Below are 18,010 nucleotides of genomic sequence, written 5' to 3' on the forward strand. Positions count from 1 at the left end.
CATGATGAAAGTCATAGCGCCCCTAGTCTGGATATCTTCTTTCTGGCAGCCTGAGCGAACTAGGACTGGAAGTATTCATGATGAAAGTCATGGCGCCTGAGCCTTGGATATCTTCATGATGAAAGTCATGGCGCCTGAGCCTTGGATATCTTCATGATGAAAGTCATGGTGCCTGAGCCTTGGATATCTTCATGATGAAAGTCATGGTGCCTGAGCCTTGGATATCTTCACGATGAAAGTCATGGCACTTGAGCCTTGGATATCCTCATAGCACCTGAGCCTTGGATATCTTCATGATGAAAGTCATGGCACCTGAGCCTTGGATATCTTTATGGCGCCCGAGCCTTGGATATCTTCATGATGAAAGTCATGGCACCTGAGCCTTGGATATCTTCATGATGAAAGTCATGGCACCTGAGCCTTGGATATCTTCATGGCGCCTGAGCCTGGATATCTTCATGACGAAAGTCATGGTGCCTGAGCCTTGGATATCTTCATGGTGCCTGAGCCTTGGATATCTTCATGACGACCAACCCTCATGTACTCAGAGCAATATGGAATGTATCATCGAACAGGCAAAGCAGAGGCTTTTAATGCCTTGTCCAAGTGAAGACGAGCAGCGTTGTCCCACAATTTCTATGCATTGCTGTTTGTTAGGAGTCGGAATTACCTGAATGAGACTGCAAAGTACTTTAAATAAGTACTAAATAGGTAGCCACAGGAATGACCACCTCAGTCCTCTTTGGAAGCAGGAAGGGTAGGAGTTATAAAAGTATACGAGTCAGAATTAAACAAGAAAATGGATGTCTCCAGCCACAAAACTAATTCTTGCAGCATGTCATTTTCAGCACTATAATGATTTCCATAGTACAGCTTTTAGCTCCACTGGAAATGACAATGCAGGTGTCGCCCTGAATATCATACACTTTAATGGCATCTTGTGTAGTCTCATCCTTTCAGAACCAACTCAACTGTCATCTCTTCTGTGACTTTTCTAAATGTCATTTGAAAATGACTTTGTATATTTTTGCATTCCACAGTCCCCATACAATATTTGTTCATCTTTCCTTGGAGCTCCCAATGCAACTTGCTTGTAATTCCATAAGATGCTTATCACATCATATTACAGAAAGTTGTGTGTCCTTTCTGTTCTGTTAGATAGTGAACTCTTTGAGGGTAAGGCCATGGACATAGAAGTTACTCAATAAAAGCTTGAATGAATGAATGAAGTCTTGCTCCTTTGCATATGACTCATTCTTCATTCATCCCAGAATTCCAAAGACTCTGACTCAGCTGCCAGACTAAGGCTCTACCTTCATCTGCCCACCTATTATATGATACTATAAACAGTAGTTAAACATTGTCTTTTTTTTTTTTTGGCCTCAGAATCTTTAATGAGCTATGAGAGCTACCAGGATGCAAAGCCAGTATGCTCTAAGGTCACATACGAAGATTTGATATTTTCATAATATTTGTCCCAACTGTTGTTTTGTCCATATTTCAAAGACCTCTTGACCTATATTCATCCTGAAATTGTTGACACTTCACAGCTCCCAAAAGTCAGCCACAGAAACATGGACTATTATGTGGTTTAATTTGGGAGGTGTGCCCCCAGTTTACTAGGAGAGTAACTTTCCTGTAGTTTACGGTCTTGACCAACACCCTTAAATAAAATTAAACCAATCAGCTTGGCAGGGGTCAGGTGAAAGCCCATCAGAAATGAACACGCAACATCGCTAAAATGATAAGCCACTGGAAAATACAGTCAGTACACAGAGAACTTTTCAGGATCCCATAGATGGATGGAAACTGTAGCTTTATACACAGATATCATGAATTAGCTAACAGAAGTCCCTCTGTCGTGATACTTACTGATTAAAATGTAACTTCCTCTCAGAAAAAAAATTTAAACCAATCATTTTGGTAACAGTCCGAGTGTTAAATTCAGTTAAATATTGAGAAAACTCTGTTTTCAGGTTAAATTCTATAGCACAATTTTCCATCAGCTACTGAGTCTGTCATGCAGATGAATGAAGAAGTGAGCAGATCTTATCCCAAATGCTTACATCCCTCTGCCTTCCTCTTTTCTCCCTTCCTCTGTGTGAAAATCTGGCCCATTTTTTTTTCCCTCATGAATCTTGATCATGTTTGGCTGTTACCTATTTGCTACCCCCAAGGAAATCTCCTCAGAGTTTGGAGAGTTAAATAACAACAAGACATCAGGCATCAGTGTATGTTGTGGTGGAAGGACAGAGGTTGACATTTTAAGCAAGTTTCCTGCCTTCAAATAACACCAGGTAGGCAGCCAGCCCCCCCGGCAGCTATGATGGATGTGGCCATACTAAGTGATGTGTTGAAGGGAGTAGAGAAATACTGGGGTATTGTTTTAAATAAAGTTCCTAAGTTAATTCATTTTTCCATGCTCCCTCTTTACCTCCCTCCTTATCTCCCTTACTCTCTCCTTTCCTCTCTCCTTCCTTCCTCCCTCCCTCCCTCTCTTCCTTCCTTCCTTCCCCCCATCCTTCCTCCTTCCCTCAAGTACTTATTGAGCAATTATGATGACCCAGGCACTCTTCTAGGCTTGGAGGAAACAGCAATAAATAAGACCAGGTCCCTGTGCCCTCATGGAGCTTACATTCTGGTAGAAGAGAGGTAAATTAGGCAAATAAAGAATATGTAGTTTCAAGAAGAAACTACTTTATTTTATTTATTTTATGAAAAATAAAAATGAGCAAAGGGTGGGACAGTTCCTCAAAAAATTAAACATAAAATTACCATATGAACCACCAATCCCACTTCTGAGTGTACAGACCCCAAACAATTGAAAGCATGGTCTCAGACAGATATTTGTGCGTACATATTCAGAGCAGCATAATTCACAATAGGCAGAGATGGAAGAAACCCAAGTGGCCATCAGTGGATGAATGGATAAACAAAATGTGGTGTATACATACAATGGAATATTATTTCGCCTTAGAAAGCAAGGAAATTCTGGCTATAACATGGATGAACCTTGACAATATTTTGCTAATAAGTGAAATAAGTCAGAAACAAAAGGACAAATATTGTATGATGCTATTTATATGAGGTACCTAAAGCAGTCATATTCGTAGAGATAGAAAGTAGAATAGTGGTTTCCAGGAGCTGGGGAAAGGGAAGAATAGAGAGTTATCGTTTAATGGGTACAGGATTTCAGTTTGGGAAGATGAAAAAGTTCTGGAGATGGATGCTGGTGATGGTTGAAAAATAGTGAAAAGGTACTTAGGGCCAATGAACTGTACACTTAAAAATGGTTAAAATGCTATGTATATTTTAACAATCAAAAAATCTTTTTAAAAATAAGCAAGGGGAAGGAGTAGGAATGACTTTGGTTAGGACTGTCTGGGGAAGGCTCCTCTGAGGAGGAGCTGACATTTGAGTAGAGATCAACTAGAATGATGATGAGAACATGGGATGATGACATAGGGGAGTAGTTTTGGATTTTGTTCTAAGCACAACCTTGGGAAGGTTTTGGTCAGTTAATCTGATTTGCCACTTTAAAATATTATACTGGCTGCCATGTGAAAAGTAGACTGAAAGGAAGAAATCTGGAAGCTAGAAGACCAATTAAGAGACTGTGGCAGGGCTTCCCTGGTGGCGCAGTGGTTGAGAGTCCGCCTGCCGATGCAGGGGACACGGGTTCATGCCCCGGTCCGGGAAGATCCCACATGCCGCGGAGCGGCTGGGCCCGTAAGCCATGGCCACTGAGCCTGCGCGTCCGGAGCCTGTGCTCCGCAGTGGGAGAGGCCACAACAGTGAGAGGCCTGCGTACCGCAAAAAAAAAAAAAACCAAAAAAAACCAGACTGTGGCAGTTGTCTAGACAAGTGACTGGTGGCTCAGGTGATGTTGAGATAATAAGGGAGGTGATCACGAGCAGAGATTGGATGGGGATATCTTTTTAAGGTAGAGTCATCATGATTTGCTGATGGATTGGATGGAGGAGGGGCAGTGAGGGAAAGAGATGCATTAAGGATGATATCTGGGTTTCCAGCTGAGTAACTGATAGGTCTTGCCATCCACTGAGATGGAAATGACTAGAGGAAAAGCTAGCTGGGGAATGGTAAGGGGTGTGGAGAGGCAATCAAGAGATGTGTTACATAAAAAGTGAAATCATAAACTCAGGGTCTAGCAGAGTGCTAGTACATAGAAGCCATTTATTAAATACTTGAATGAATAAATGAATGAATGAAACTGAATGGGTAAATGGAGGTAGGGAGGAATGAAGAAAGGAAACTAACTCTAAATTTTACAAAATATGAAAGAGAATATTTGGCGAAATGACATGATGGTAAAGACACCAGGCTAGAATTTGGGAGAACTAGGTTCGAGTCTAAGAAAATATTTCCAAAGTTCAGATTCCTTCTTCCTCTCAGCTTTTAAGCTGGGACCTCCCCCTTTACTCCTCCACAGGAAATGTGCTCACAGCTTTATTCACCCCGGTGGACAAGCCCATAACCCTTGCATCCCTGTACAAGGTTGCGGAGCTTACAACCCTAACAGGGAGCAACCAATCAGTGAGCTCCTACGGCAGGGAACAGCCAATCAATGAGCTCCTCTGACAGGGACGAGCCAATCAGTGAGTGGTTGGCTTTGCACTCACCAACCATGCCTTTCCCCCACACCCATCACACAGGCTGGGCATCCCCGCAAGCATTGTGCAACAGCTCCCTCGACTGTCCAGACCAATTCTCATAAAATCAGTTCCGCAGAGTGTCTCGGTTTTTAAGGGCCTGGTTTTCAGCAAGCAGAAGACAAGGTTAGTTCATGCTGTGTACTGGCTGAACTTGTATTGACCGATCCACTAATTGCTCCTGCAGAGCCTTCAGGCTGGTTCCTACTGATAGTCACCAAGGGAGGAGAGAGCAACAGTGGGAAGAAAGTATTTTTAAAGTCACCTTCACAATTACAGAGGCACAGTGTAAAATGAGAAAGACGTGAAAATACTGTAAAACGGCCTCGCCGCGCAGGTTTTCGCACATTAACCACCTTTGTACTTACTGGCTCTTCTACAGGACTGAGGCTACAGAGCGCGTCTGAATCAGCTTTCTCGCCTGTTTCTCTTCCGGCAAAGAGCAGCCCACCAACGGCCTTCTCTCCGCAAAGCCCTCCCGCCTCCCCTACCGGTGGAACACCCAGCAACTCGGTTCTCCCAGATACAGCATCGGCCCGGACATCTCCATCCGCCAAGAACGTCTCCACAGAGCCCAGAGAAGAGGAACCCACCAGCCCAGCCTCCAACTGGGAGGGCACAGACACAGACGCCTCACCAACAAGCAGTGGGGTCCACTTAACACCCACGCTCGAGGAACACACTTCAGACACTCCCGAGGCCAGGGTGGCAGCTACAGGGTCGCAGCCCCCCGTTGAGTCTCCCGCACTCACCTCCCCTCAAGCGCCAGCCTCATCACCTTCACCCCCATCAACCTCACCAGCAGAGGAGGTTCCCTCTGCCTCTGTGAGCACCAACCATAACTCCGCTGAGGCCAGCACCAAGCCCACAGGAGCTCTAACCCCATCAGAGCCCCCAGCGGAGGAGCACATCTCTGGCCACATAGCCACTTCACATGCCCCCGCCGAGCCAGTGCCCACCGACACCACGGCCCAAGCAACTGTGCCCCCCAGAGTGACCTGTATGCTGATAGACACGGAGACCACCACTGCCCCCCCCGGGGTGATCATGCAGGAAGTGGAGCATGCACTAAGTTCAGGTGAGTCTCTGGCTAGAGCACATGGCCTTGATGACACTGAGGTGCTACGAATGCCCTTCTTCAGCTAACCAAACACAGTGGATTAAGTTTGAATTTTGGAGTGCAACACCTAGCTGAATTATAATTCGTAAGAATTTCCACAAGTGCAAACTTTACTTTTAGTCTCTTAATAAGTTCCCCATGATAGTTCATTAAATTGTGGCCAATCTTTATAATTTGTCTTCACATATGTCTTCATGTATGTAAACCAATGAGACTGGTTAAGCAAAGGCTTTGGGTTGAGCTTCCTAGGTTTCAGTTCTGGCTCCTGACCTTGGGCAAATGACTTCATCAGGGTGCCCTTATTTTTCCTCATCTGTAAAATTAGGGATAAAGAAAGCTGTATCATACATGGTTCTTGTGGAGATTAAATGAAATGACATATAAAGTGCCTAGAATAGTTCCCAGAAGAGAGTAAGAACTCAGGAAATGTCAGTTGTTATTATGATTTTACTCGATGTATTAATGCAGTGTTTACCTCATGGAAACAGTCAAAGAAAGTAGGGCCGGGGGTGGAGAGAATGTGCGTGTTCTTTAGAGTCACTGATATATTTCATGGGAAAGACAACAACTTTTGTGGAATGTCACGTTTGTTTTTATTCTCCCAGCAGCCCTGTAAAGTTAGTATTATTTTTATCTTGATTTTGCAGTCTTGGAAATTATGATAGAGAGAGATTTAGGGTCTTTTCTGAGGTCACATGCATCTGACATTGAGGTGAAGTCTGGAAACTTCAGGGCATTGGGCAGGAAAAGGCCTTAGTAGGAACATTTGGCCTCTTGATTAAGAAACAGTGAGGTGAGAGCAGCCAGCAGATGAAGGGGAAAATGGAGCTTTAGGCCCTGCCTAAGTCATCTTGCCAGGGGCCATGGACTCAGAGGGGAGTATTTGGGACTGAGCCACACAGCACCATCTGGGGTCAAAGAAATGGCTGTGACTGAGGAGAAATTAACATCTTTTAACAAATAATTGATAAACAACCATTACTAATGGAAACTCTGGTAAACAGCGGAGGTGGGGAGAAACAGAGCTCAGATTAACAAGACGTAACTCCTCATGGAAGAGCTCACAGTTTACTAAGGGATAAGGTCCCAAAGAATTGCAAATTCTTATTTCAAAGGCCCAGTGTATATCAGTGAGAGTCCCAACAAGAGAGAGAGATGCAATCAAACTGGGCTAAAGGAATGAATTACAAAGGTACAGCTGGTGGTGTATAAGAAAACCACAGGGGATCATAATTGCAGAGCTGTCATGAGTCAGACCTAGGAGGAGAGAATAGTAACCAGAACCCAGAAGGAGGGTCTTGTAGAATAGACCACCCTGGGAGGAGTCGGGACTCTTGGGGGAGGGGCACAACTAACTCGAGGTTAACCTCTGGGAGTGAAGGGAATCTATACTCTGCCCTCCCTCTCCCCCTCTACTCTGATATGCAGCCAGAAGCCAAGGACAAGGAAGCCCATTGTGGTGCAGACAGTTCAGCCTCCTGGAGAGCAAGTCAGAGAGCAACGTGGAGAAAGGTGGAGAGTGGATCTGCAGAGGCAAAAGGAGGGAATCCGGCACTCGCAGTCCAATCATAGTTTCCTCTGCGTAGCCCCGTCCCCATTAGCGCCCTGTTTGTACCTCCGGCCAGTACTTAGCACGCTGTGTTTAGATGTGTACTTTCTGTCTTTACTTTCTGCCACATCCCCACTTTCTGTCTGATACTTTCCATGCTGCCAGCATGCAGGGAATATCTCAAGAATGGACTCGGTACCTGGAGGAGAGTGGGTGTTGACTTAGGGTCCTCAGGTCCGTCCCTAACAAAGGTGCCATCCAAGAACAGGCTTGAGGCAGTGGCCCCATCTCTTCCCTTTCCTAGTTCAGACCTCACCACCACCTGCACTACTTTTTCAGTTTTCTAACTGGTTTCCCTTCCTCCAACCTCTGCCCCCTCTGCACAAATTCTGAGCTTGGCATGCAAGAGACTCCCTAATGTGGCGTAACCTACTACTTTTTTCAAGTCCCTCGGTTTCATGGGCTAGATTATCCAAGACAGCCCTGTTCCACTGTTCTGGCTTGTGTTTTCGACCATGTGTCTTGATTTCCTCAACTCAAAGCCAGCAGGGCTAAGAGACACAAAATTAGTGACAGAGCTGGGTCATGAGCCAGAACTTTATAGTTCTAGGGAATATGGCCCCCGGTAAGAACTCCAGGGTAAATGAATGAAGGAAAGATTGCTTGACTTGAGAGGAAGGTGTGACAGGTCAGAGGGAGATCACTGAGCATGGCCAGTGTACATTTCATAGACCCAAGGGGATTCATCCCTTATGATCTATTAAATCAAAGAATATCTATTGTGCATCCACCAGGACCCGGTGCTTGATGCAAAGAAGTGTTAATAAGCGTAAGACCTGTCCTCTGAGATTTTACAGTTTCAGTAAAAAGAAAGGACACCAGTAACTCTTAACACCACTCAGTTTCTGATCTGAGAATGAAGCAGGGTGGGTGGGAGGATCTTTGAGCAGATGTGATACAAGCTATTCATTTCAAGGGTGAAGAAATTGCGTCCCAGAAGTTTGGAGTGACTCACCCAAGGTTACACCGCCCAGGGTAAAGAAGACCCGATGGTGGTTTAAATCCTTTAAACCACCATTGGTTCTTCTTTAAGCACCAGCATTGCCGCCCTGCTCCACCATCAGCCCAGCAGACTAGGCAGCACCCTGTGACACTGTGCTCACAGGTGACTATCTGCAGATGTTTTTGTTTTAGAGACCCTTGTGCTGCTTTCATAGTGGCAGTAATCATACTGCACTTTTGTTGAGCACGTTGTCTTCTTCTGCATGAGTTCACATAGCATATTTCTATAATCCGAGGACTTGTCCATTCAACAAGTATCCAGACATAGTCACCAATAAATAATTCAAAAACAAGGTAAATGTTATGGGAGTTAGATTTGACTGGCGGGATTAGGGAAGGTTTCATGATAGAGGGAGCACATGAACTGAGTTGTAGGAGATGAAGGGAATTGCGGCCCGAGGAGAAGACAGGGCAAGGGGAGATTCAGGCACCTGTGTGCTGCACATACCTGGGTGCAGAATCCAGCCGGCAGTTGCAAGCACGGAAATTGCTCTGGTCGGGGTATCTGGTACCCTCTATACTGCCAGCTCTGAGGGTTAAATCTTAGTCCTGGCGTACCCGACCTAGCAGCGGCATTTGACACGGATGGTCACTGCCCTCATTTTGAAGCACTGTTTCCACTTGACCTCCAGGACAGTCTCTCTTGGTTCGTCACACTGCTCCTTCTCCGTGTCTGTCGCCTTACTTCACCCCCTCACCTTCCTACACTGGAGCACCCCAGGGCCAACACTGTCTTCCTCTCCTGCAGCTCTCCACACGCACGCTCTCCTCTTCTCCCCACACTCACTCCTGAGATGACCTCATCACATCTCGTGACTTAAACCAAACGTAAAATAGATAACTAGTGGGAAGCAGCCGCATAGCACAGGGAGATCAACTCGGTGCTTTGTGACCACCTAGAGGGGTGGGTTAGGGAGGGTGGGAGGGAGGGAGACGCAAGAGGGAGGAGATATGGGAACATATGTATATGTATAGCTGATTCACTTTGTTATAAAGCAGAAACTAACACACCATTGTAAAGCAGTTATACTCCAATAAAGATGTAAAAAAAAATACAAAATAAATTTAAAAAGAAAAAAAAATGCCATCCACATGCTGATAGCCCGGAGATGTAAAATTCTATCCCTGTTTTGTTTCATTGAACTAAAGACATGTCGACACCCAGCTGTCAGCTAACTCATGGTCTCCACTTGGGTGGCTCTTAGGCATTTCAGATGTCATACGGATCAAATGAATTACTGATTTCCTCACCCCTCCGTCCAGTCCTCCCTCAGAAACTGTGGAATAATCCTAGACTTCTTTCATCTCTCACATACGCTGCATCTGGTCCCTCAGAACCCAGTTTCCTCTCACCCCTCGGTCCTCTCTCACGTGTGGGACTTTAATACCCCTGTAACTGATCTCACTACTCACCACACCCTTGCCGGAGCGACCCTTTTCAAAACCCAGGACAGATCCTGTCCCTCCTCAGCTCTAACACTCCATTTGCTTGCCCTTCTGAATCAGAGTAAAAGCTGAAGTCTGTGTCATGCCTGCGGTGCTCAGCACACTCGGAACCCACCCTGCCTCAGTGCTCTCACCTGCTTCCACTTTCACCAGCAAACACACTGCAATCTTACGGCTTCTTGAACAGACCGCAGACACTCTTGCCCCAGGGCCTTTGCACTTACCATTCCCTCTGCCTGAAACATTTTCCTGCTGGGTCTTCAGTGGCTCGCTCCTTGTCATCAGGAAGGACTTTGTTCAGCTGTCATCTCCTCAGGAGCCTTTCCTCATACCCCTCTCTGAAACAGTAATCGCATCGCCATGGATCCCTTTATCCTGCTTTACTTTCCTTTTAATCACTTACCACTTGCTGACATTATCTCATTTATTTGCTGAGTAGGTGTCTGCTTTCTGCCACTAGACTGTCAGCTCCATGAAAGCAAGGACGTTGCTCACAAACGGGAGGATGTAGGTTACATCCCCAACCCCTGAGACAGAGCCTGACACATGGTAGACTTGAAATGACACTTGTTGGATAAATGTATGAAAGAGGCAATCAGCCAGTACCAGGGAAGCTGTTTAATCTCTCTGAGCCTTTAAACCAATAAAATGGGATAAGGGTAGTCTCCAAATGATGGGGTTATTAAAAAGTTTAGTTGAGATAAGAAACTAAATACCCCTGTAACTGATCTCACTACTCACCACACCCTCACCAGAGAGACCTGGCGAGGGTCTATGTACAGCATAGTGGCTGTTGAGCTATGACTCTGTTGATGTCTATGCTTGTTATTTTACTATTATTTACCACTATCATCATTATTGTTATTATTTTGCTGTTGGGATTGCTATTATCATTGTTACTGTGTTTATCATAATGAAGACTGCCCATCATCTTCAACGAACTCTTATTGAGCTCTCACTGTGAGTCAGGCATCTGGCTAGACAGTGAGGATTTGGCCATGAATGAGACAATCGCCACCCTTGTGGCGTTTACAGTGTCGCGTGTACCCAGCATGGCGAGTAGCCTATGGATCCCAGGATGGATCCCAGGATGTGTGAAGGAAGACATTGCAGGAGAAGCTGGAAGGAAGATTTCAGGACAAGTGTTAGAGGACCCTGAGTAACAGGATGAGGCAAATTACTTTACTTGACAAGCCATTGATAGTCACCAAAGGCTTTTGAGGCAGAACATGTTCAGAATTATACTTAAGAATATTCAACTGGCAGGAATCCATGTACGTAAACTGCAGGGAGTTCAGGACTGGTAACACGTAGACCGGTTTATACCTGGTTTCCGGTTGGCCATTGTCACTGACAGACCATGTCATTTAGCTGCTCTGACTTTAAGGTCTCTTCATTATACACTGAACACAAGAGAGACAATCTTCCAGGGGTTTTGTTGTTGTTGTTGTTGGCTTATCATACCACAAAAATTGTTTACTAGAATTATCCAAGGCAGAAGGAATGAGATTCACATTCATATGAGGCTTACTGAGAATATACGTGTTCTAAGAACTGGGCTCGTGACTCGCACAGGTAACCCTCCATCTAATCTTCAGAACGTTCCAGCGAGGTGAGCTGGATGGTGTATCTCTGCTGTAGGTGACAAAACAGGCACAGAGAGGTTTAGCGACTTAAGTCCTCACTTGAGTGACCAGGCCAGGATTCAAATTCAGTTCTCATGAGTGACCCGAAGTCAGGTCTTCCTTCCACTGAACCCATCCTAGCTGAATTCGTAGAAATGAAAAGTTGGGAAGGACCTACGGCCTCCAGACCTGCTGTGGACATGAACCACATGGGATGTTGTCGAATGCCCAGGGCTGCCAGCTGGGCCTGAGGGGTGGAGCTTCCCGATGGGAGGAGAAGCAGATGGTAGCCACAGCCATCCAAAAGCAGCTGTGCAGAAGAAACGAGTTTTCATTGTCGTTTTTCAGTTTTTGTTTTGCTTTTAAAGGAAAAGAGACAGAGATGTGATGTGTTAAATATGGATCGTCTGGGTTATTAAATCAGCGCTCTTCAAGGGTGGAAGCTATGACTACAGTATGTTTGTGACGTCCTGAACTGAACTGAATGGTGCTGTGTGAATGCTTAAGGGATAAACCGATACTGCCCACCAAGTTATACCCGAATCGTCCCCAATTCCTACATATGCAAACTTGAAAATTATAGTCTCTCGGCTTGTTGCAGACTGGGTATTCTCTTTTGTCTGTAAGATCCAAGTGGCCCCTGGTCTTACGCTGTCCTATGCTTTCCATTACAAAGAGAAGGACTCATAATTGTGAAAATGGGTGAAGGCCTTTGAACTTTAATTTGCTAGTCTGACTCCAGATTTATTCAGTATGAACTGTGCTAATAAATACCCTGAAAGAAAGGACACCAGGCAGGCACAGATATCTAATCCTCTCTGCATCCATACCTGCAAGGGACTTTCAGCTGTCAAAACACCTCCTTATTCCCGACCCACTCTTAGGATAAATATAGATTTGAAAAATGAATTAACTCCTAGAAAAGGGGGAAGAATCATTTTTAAAGTATACATAGAAAGATTTTAGGAGTAAAAAAATATATATGTATTGTAAGTAATACAATAGTAAGTTAATGACCATTATATTTCGATGATCTATTCAAAATATATTAAAGGGGGAAATGAGGATTTAACAAAAAAACGTAAAAGAGCATTAAACATTTATTGATCAGATTCTTCCAGATTGCCCAAAATATATCAGAAAGCAATAATCCTAAAAAATATTGTATCTATCCTAGACTCAGTTTTACAAATATTAAATCATGACGTGCTCAGGCCTGGCCTCTAACAGTGAATGGTGCCAACATCTTTTAGTCTAATCCTCCTTCCTTCTCTGTGTTCTTTCCATCACCGAGAACTGTTGGTTTGAACTCTTAGTAGGTCCCAAATTCACCCACTTCTCTTCACTCTCATTCTCATGTCAAAGCTCCCATAATCCCACCACATCTCTCTTTTCCCATCATGCTGGCTCCTATCTTTGGTCCACGTGGACTGCAAGGCTGACAAGAGTATGGATTATAAATCCTCACTCACATTTTTTCTTTTGTGCCCAATTCTTTAAACTTAAGCTAAACCTCTAAGCTTGCTTACAGCAGGTAAACTCCCATAAGGAGCTCCAACTGTCAGATAATATTTCAGGTCAAAAAAAGATTCTAAATTCTTGTCTCTACTACTTTTATTTCTCCTTTGGTTTACTTTTACTGCCTAAATCTTAATCCGGTTTTAAAATATTTCCAAAATATCCTTCGAAAAATATATGGCAAGGTAATAAAATCAGCTAGTTACCATTGGTATTGTTATCTAGTAGCAATGCAACTCCATCACATACTTTGTCTCATTACATTTAGAGACTTTGTCTCCATGGAACACTTTCTTTTCTTCTGCTTCAAATATTTTCACTAGTCACATATGACTAAAGTGATTTTGGAAATACTTCACTGAGAAAGTGGAATTTAGCTTGTAAGCACAGCTGCTGATATGATAAATGAATCTATGGCTTGTTGGCTCACTGGGAAAACTGGTTGGAATATTCCCGATTCCATATCCAGACTGAACTTACTGTAATCTGACTCAGAAGAGCATGTCTTTTTTTGTTCAAAATAATAACAGGAAAGTGAGACCAGATCAGCACTAACCGATTGTCTTCCTCAGAAAAGGTGCTAGAACATCCCCCCCTGAAGTGGGTTGAGTCAGGAGTATTGCATGAGGAGAACACATAATGGATACTAAGTTGATAATTGTCCTCGGTATGCCTTGTTCTCTGGTCCTGGGAAAGAAAAATATCGGCCAGTAAGAGACAGAGTTTTATTTAACAGTATCTTGCTTTTATCATCAGACCCACAGGCCTTCAGGGATAGAACACGGGCTCAAAATTTAAGGTGAACATAGGTTAAAGTCATAAAATCTCAGTAAGTCCATGAAGGGGGCCATCAAAAACACTTTGCCATATTTCTGTTTGGTGAAATTATGGCGTCATTTCAAAGCCAGGCTCTAGGAGGGTAAGAATGTTACTTGTAGTACAAACCTTGGCATCAGACTGCCTGGTTCAGATCTCACCAATGCCATTTACTAGATGGAAGACCTGGCAAGTTTATTCATCACTGAGTGTCACATTTTCCTCATCTGTAAAATGAGGGTAATAATAGTACTATAATTGCCTTATAGGATTCTTTTTAGAGTTAAATGAGACAAGTATATAAAGAGTCCCTTACATAGCACTAAATAAATGTTGGCTGCTCTTATTATTACAGTCGGGTCCCTAATTCTCAGTGTGGTTACCAGCAAGAGTTTGACTCTTCTAGACTTTGTGTTTTGTTAACTTGAAAGAATAAAATGTTTGTGACAACACTTCAAGACTCCCAAAAGGATTATTACTGTAAAGATTAGGTAATCAAGATCCATTTTAGCACCTGCCTATAACACAATACATAAAAGGATAATCCAAAAAGTGTGAAAGAGAAAAGTAACTATGTTCACATTGGAAATAGTAGCACTTTCATGAAACTTGGAAAATCCAAAGCTAAGGGTTGAAGAGTGCATACAACTAGAGATTTCTAGCTGGGAGAAAATAAATCATGGAGGAGGGAGGATACAAAAGCTGAGCCTACAGGATTTTGCCGAGGCTCCATTTGCACCTGAGGGTGGGGGATTAAGAGCTGGAGGTTGCCTTCTTCCCCTAACTGGCATCAAAGTTTGGAAATTATTTTCTTTCCAAAGTTTTTAACTCTAAAACCTTGGGATCCTGAGTCTGGGAGAAATTAAAGCTTGGTAAATAAAATACAGTCTCCAAAAGCAGGTTCCTACCTTGCCTAGGTGATTAATTACATGGAGGCAAAGCTAAATTAACTAATGATTCTGCAGAGATCCTCAAGTCCTTGGGCTGCAGGAATTATAGTGTCACTGCCCTTTGTCAAGATGTTGAGACAGGTGACCTGAAACTGACTCTCTGCTCCCTAGCGAGAGTCATTTTTCCATGATAAAAAATGATAAACTTGCACACTGCAAGTTTATCATTGCAAACAGGGTTAGGACTCTGTCTTGGGCCCTAAGAAGTTCCTCCCTTCCTTCTTGCCGTGTCCTTGGAACCAAGAAAATGCCAGCATGGAAGGCCTTACTTGCCAAGGCTGATGAGCCTCAAAGGGGTCTGAGCCTTCACCTGCAGACTAGATGAGTCTCAAAAACGGCATATACCAATTTTTCTGGTTTATTTTCCCCTTCAGTATTGCTTTATCTGTGGTCATGTTTCATTTTCATCACTGGAATACTGAAGAGATAGAGGAAATACTAAAGAGAACAACCAAAAAACCTTCTTTTTCTGTCTTCATGCAGGTAAATGGCACCTGCGATACATGCTTCTCCCCTCTCTGTGGGGAATTTGCAAAGGGATGACTTCAGAGTTGAGATCCCCAACTTGGCCCCTTAAGTTGAAAGTCAGAGGCTACAAAAGGCTGACTTCTCAGCCTACACATATCTCCTCCTTCCCACTGCCACACAGCTAGTTGTTCCAGTATCTTTTTTTTTTTTTTTTTTTTTTTGCAGTACGCGGGCCTCTCACTGTTGTGGCCTCTCCCATTGCGGAGCACAGGCTCCGGATGCACAGGCTCAGCGGCCATGGCTCACGGGCCCAGCCGCTCCGCGGCATGTGGGATACTCCCGGACCGGGGCACGAACTCGCGTCCCCTGCATCGGCAGGCGGACTCTCAACCACTGCGCCACCAGGGAAGCCCTCCAGTATCTTTTTGATACTCTCAAGGCTAATTGCATTAAAGATACTCCGATAGCAGAGAGATGTCAGGATTTCTTTCCCTCTTTCTGATTTGACTCCAGAATAGAAATATCTTTGTCCTTCAGTCAAAGGATTTGGTGACCTAATGTGATACTGCTCGCCCACTCACGCTATAGATCAGAATTTTCACAAGAGGAGAGGGAGACTTCTCCTCATCCAGGACAAACAGTAGAGGGGATTCTCTGATCTTTTTTTTAAAATTATTCCCCAGAAATCTCTCCAACATGTCCATCTCCCAGGATGTCCCTCCATCCCTCAAGAGGTCTGGGGTAGGTCTGACTCAGAGCTGAGATCCCCATTCATGTCAAGGTAACTTTGAAAGAGTTATGATATAAGGTAACTTTGAGAGAGTTATGATAGGCTTATAAAGCCAGGCACTGTGACTCTGCCCTGCAGGAAAGAATGAGAAGCAGAAACTGACACGAAGCATGTTTAGGGACAATGATCAGGGCTTAGTTAGCATCACGGTCTTAGAAATACAGTCTCTGTTCATGTCTGCACTGCTACCCCGGGGGTTGGGTAAGTCAGGACAGCTGACTCGTCCTTCTGTGCCACATTTCCCCGGTTTTGACCTCCACCAAGAAGCAGTATCCATGAAGCTGCCACATTCCCTAAAGTAGTGACAGGCGTTGACACTGGCCCTGATGACCCCGACTCTCTGCCCTCCATTCTTCCTGGCCTCCTCCAGGGGATCTGAGGGCTGTGATCTACCCCCAATCCAGCATCTCACCCCGAGTTTCTTTGTGAAAATTTGGTTCGTGGGAGCAGTGTTCCCAAAAGTATGATTTAAGTCCCTATACAGGTAGTATGCAAGAGGATGAACCTTCTTCATTCTAATAAATCTATGTTTTTGTTTCAGTATTAATTTGAAAAAAGACTAAAATAACGCATCAAACTCATGATTTCATAGCTATCATTGCTTAGGGTGTGGCTATATGTAGTCAGTATCTAAAGAAAAATAATTTAATTAAAAGACAGATATTAGGGCTTCCCTGGTGGCACAGTGGTTGAGAGTCCGCCTGCCGATGCAGGGGACACAGTTTCGTGCCCTGGTCCGGGAAGATCCCACATGCCACGGAGCGGCTGGGCCCGTGAGCCATGGCCACTGAGCCTGCGCGTCCAGAGCCTGTGCTCCACAACGGGAGAGGCCACAGCAGTGAGAGGCCCGCATACCGCAAAAAAAAAAAAAAGGACAGATATTAAGAAAATAATAGTATCAGTGATGTGGACATGGCAAAAATCATGAGAGTGGTATAGAGATGTTTGAATTTTGAAAACATTGTCGTGACATAGAGGATGGGGTCTTGTCTTTGTTCATTGCCTCAGCTATCAGTGGCTTAAGGCTTTTACTTGGGATAAGACCAAGAGGTAGAAAATTTAAAAGAAGGCAAACCAGGAATTCAAAGGTATCTAGTCCCAGCTCTGCCACTGATGGAGTCTGATCTCAGCCAAATCTCTTAATTTCTATGTTATCATCTGTAAAATGAAGGGGTTAGAGGCAATGAACCTTCTTAATTTCCTTTCAACAGTAAAATTACATTATTCCATTGGTCATGATCAGGCTGGAAGCAAAACTTGAGCTTCAGATCCACAATCATTTCGAATACTAGGGCTGGCTCCGATCTTTTCTGGATTCAAGTTTCTTCCTGGCTAAAGAGTTTTTATGGGTAAGAGATGCCCAGAGACTGAGACCTTTGTAATGCACTTCATGATGGACAAAGCATTTTAAATACACTGTTTAATTTGTAAAAGCACTCTGAGAGGAAGCAAGCGATTCGTCAAAGTTGGGCACGTAGTAAACAATAAACATCAGTTGTGTGAATGATTGAACGAATTCTCACTTTACAGGTAGAGATAGGGACACAAATGAGGCCATAGAGGCGCAAAGGAGTAAAGCGACTTGCCCAAGACTGTTCAGCTAGTGCATGTATAAAGCCAGTCTTCACGCCAGGTCTTCTGGTCACAGAAAGTAGAGAAGCATAAGTTTGGGGAATCCAGCCTCAGAGGTTGAATCCCATTTCTGCGTACTAACCAGCTGAATAGATTTTTGTTAACTGCTTTTGCTAAACTCCTAAGTGGAGATACCTACCCCGCTCTGCCTAGCTCAGTGCCTGGCACAGGGAACTGCAGTAAAGGATGGCTGCTGAGACTTTTACGACCACGATTGTTTTTCTTAATGCTTTTATTACTGTTCTTGGCACAATACTAGAGCTGTCCCCTGAGAAATGTTGTTAAGCCAAGACTGCATTCAGTCTTTAAGGAGAGTCTGTTAATAGCATACAGATGTAGGGGTCACCCCTGTTTCGGGAAGAAT

General features: G+C 44.1%; 1 protein-coding gene across 4 annotated transcripts in view; it reads left to right on the forward strand.

Annotated features, from left to right (window-relative positions):
- The window catches only part of PARM1 (prostate androgen-regulated mucin-like protein 1), a 101,501-nt gene that overhangs the window by 60,159 nt on the left and 23,332 nt on the right, over positions 1 to 18,010 (forward strand). For all 4 annotated transcript variants that reach the window (XR_003004410.1, XR_003004409.1, XM_024754183.1 and 1 more), the window contains exon 2: positions 5,053 to 5,748. Coding sequence is in view for 2 of the 4 variants with exons in the window: in XM_024754183.1 (XP_024609951.1) it covers positions 5,053 to 5,748 (696 nt within the window). In the remaining 2 variants the exon portion in view is untranslated. The remainder of the gene's footprint in view (positions 1 to 5,052; positions 5,749 to 18,010) is intronic.

This window comes from Neophocaena asiaeorientalis, unplaced genomic scaffold (genome assembly GCF_003031525.2).
Source record: "Neophocaena asiaeorientalis asiaeorientalis breed wild unplaced genomic scaffold, Neophocaena_asiaeorientalis_V1.1 scaffold148, whole genome shotgun sequence".
Taxonomy (NCBI): Eukaryota; Metazoa; Chordata; class Mammalia; order Artiodactyla; family Phocoenidae; genus Neophocaena; species Neophocaena asiaeorientalis.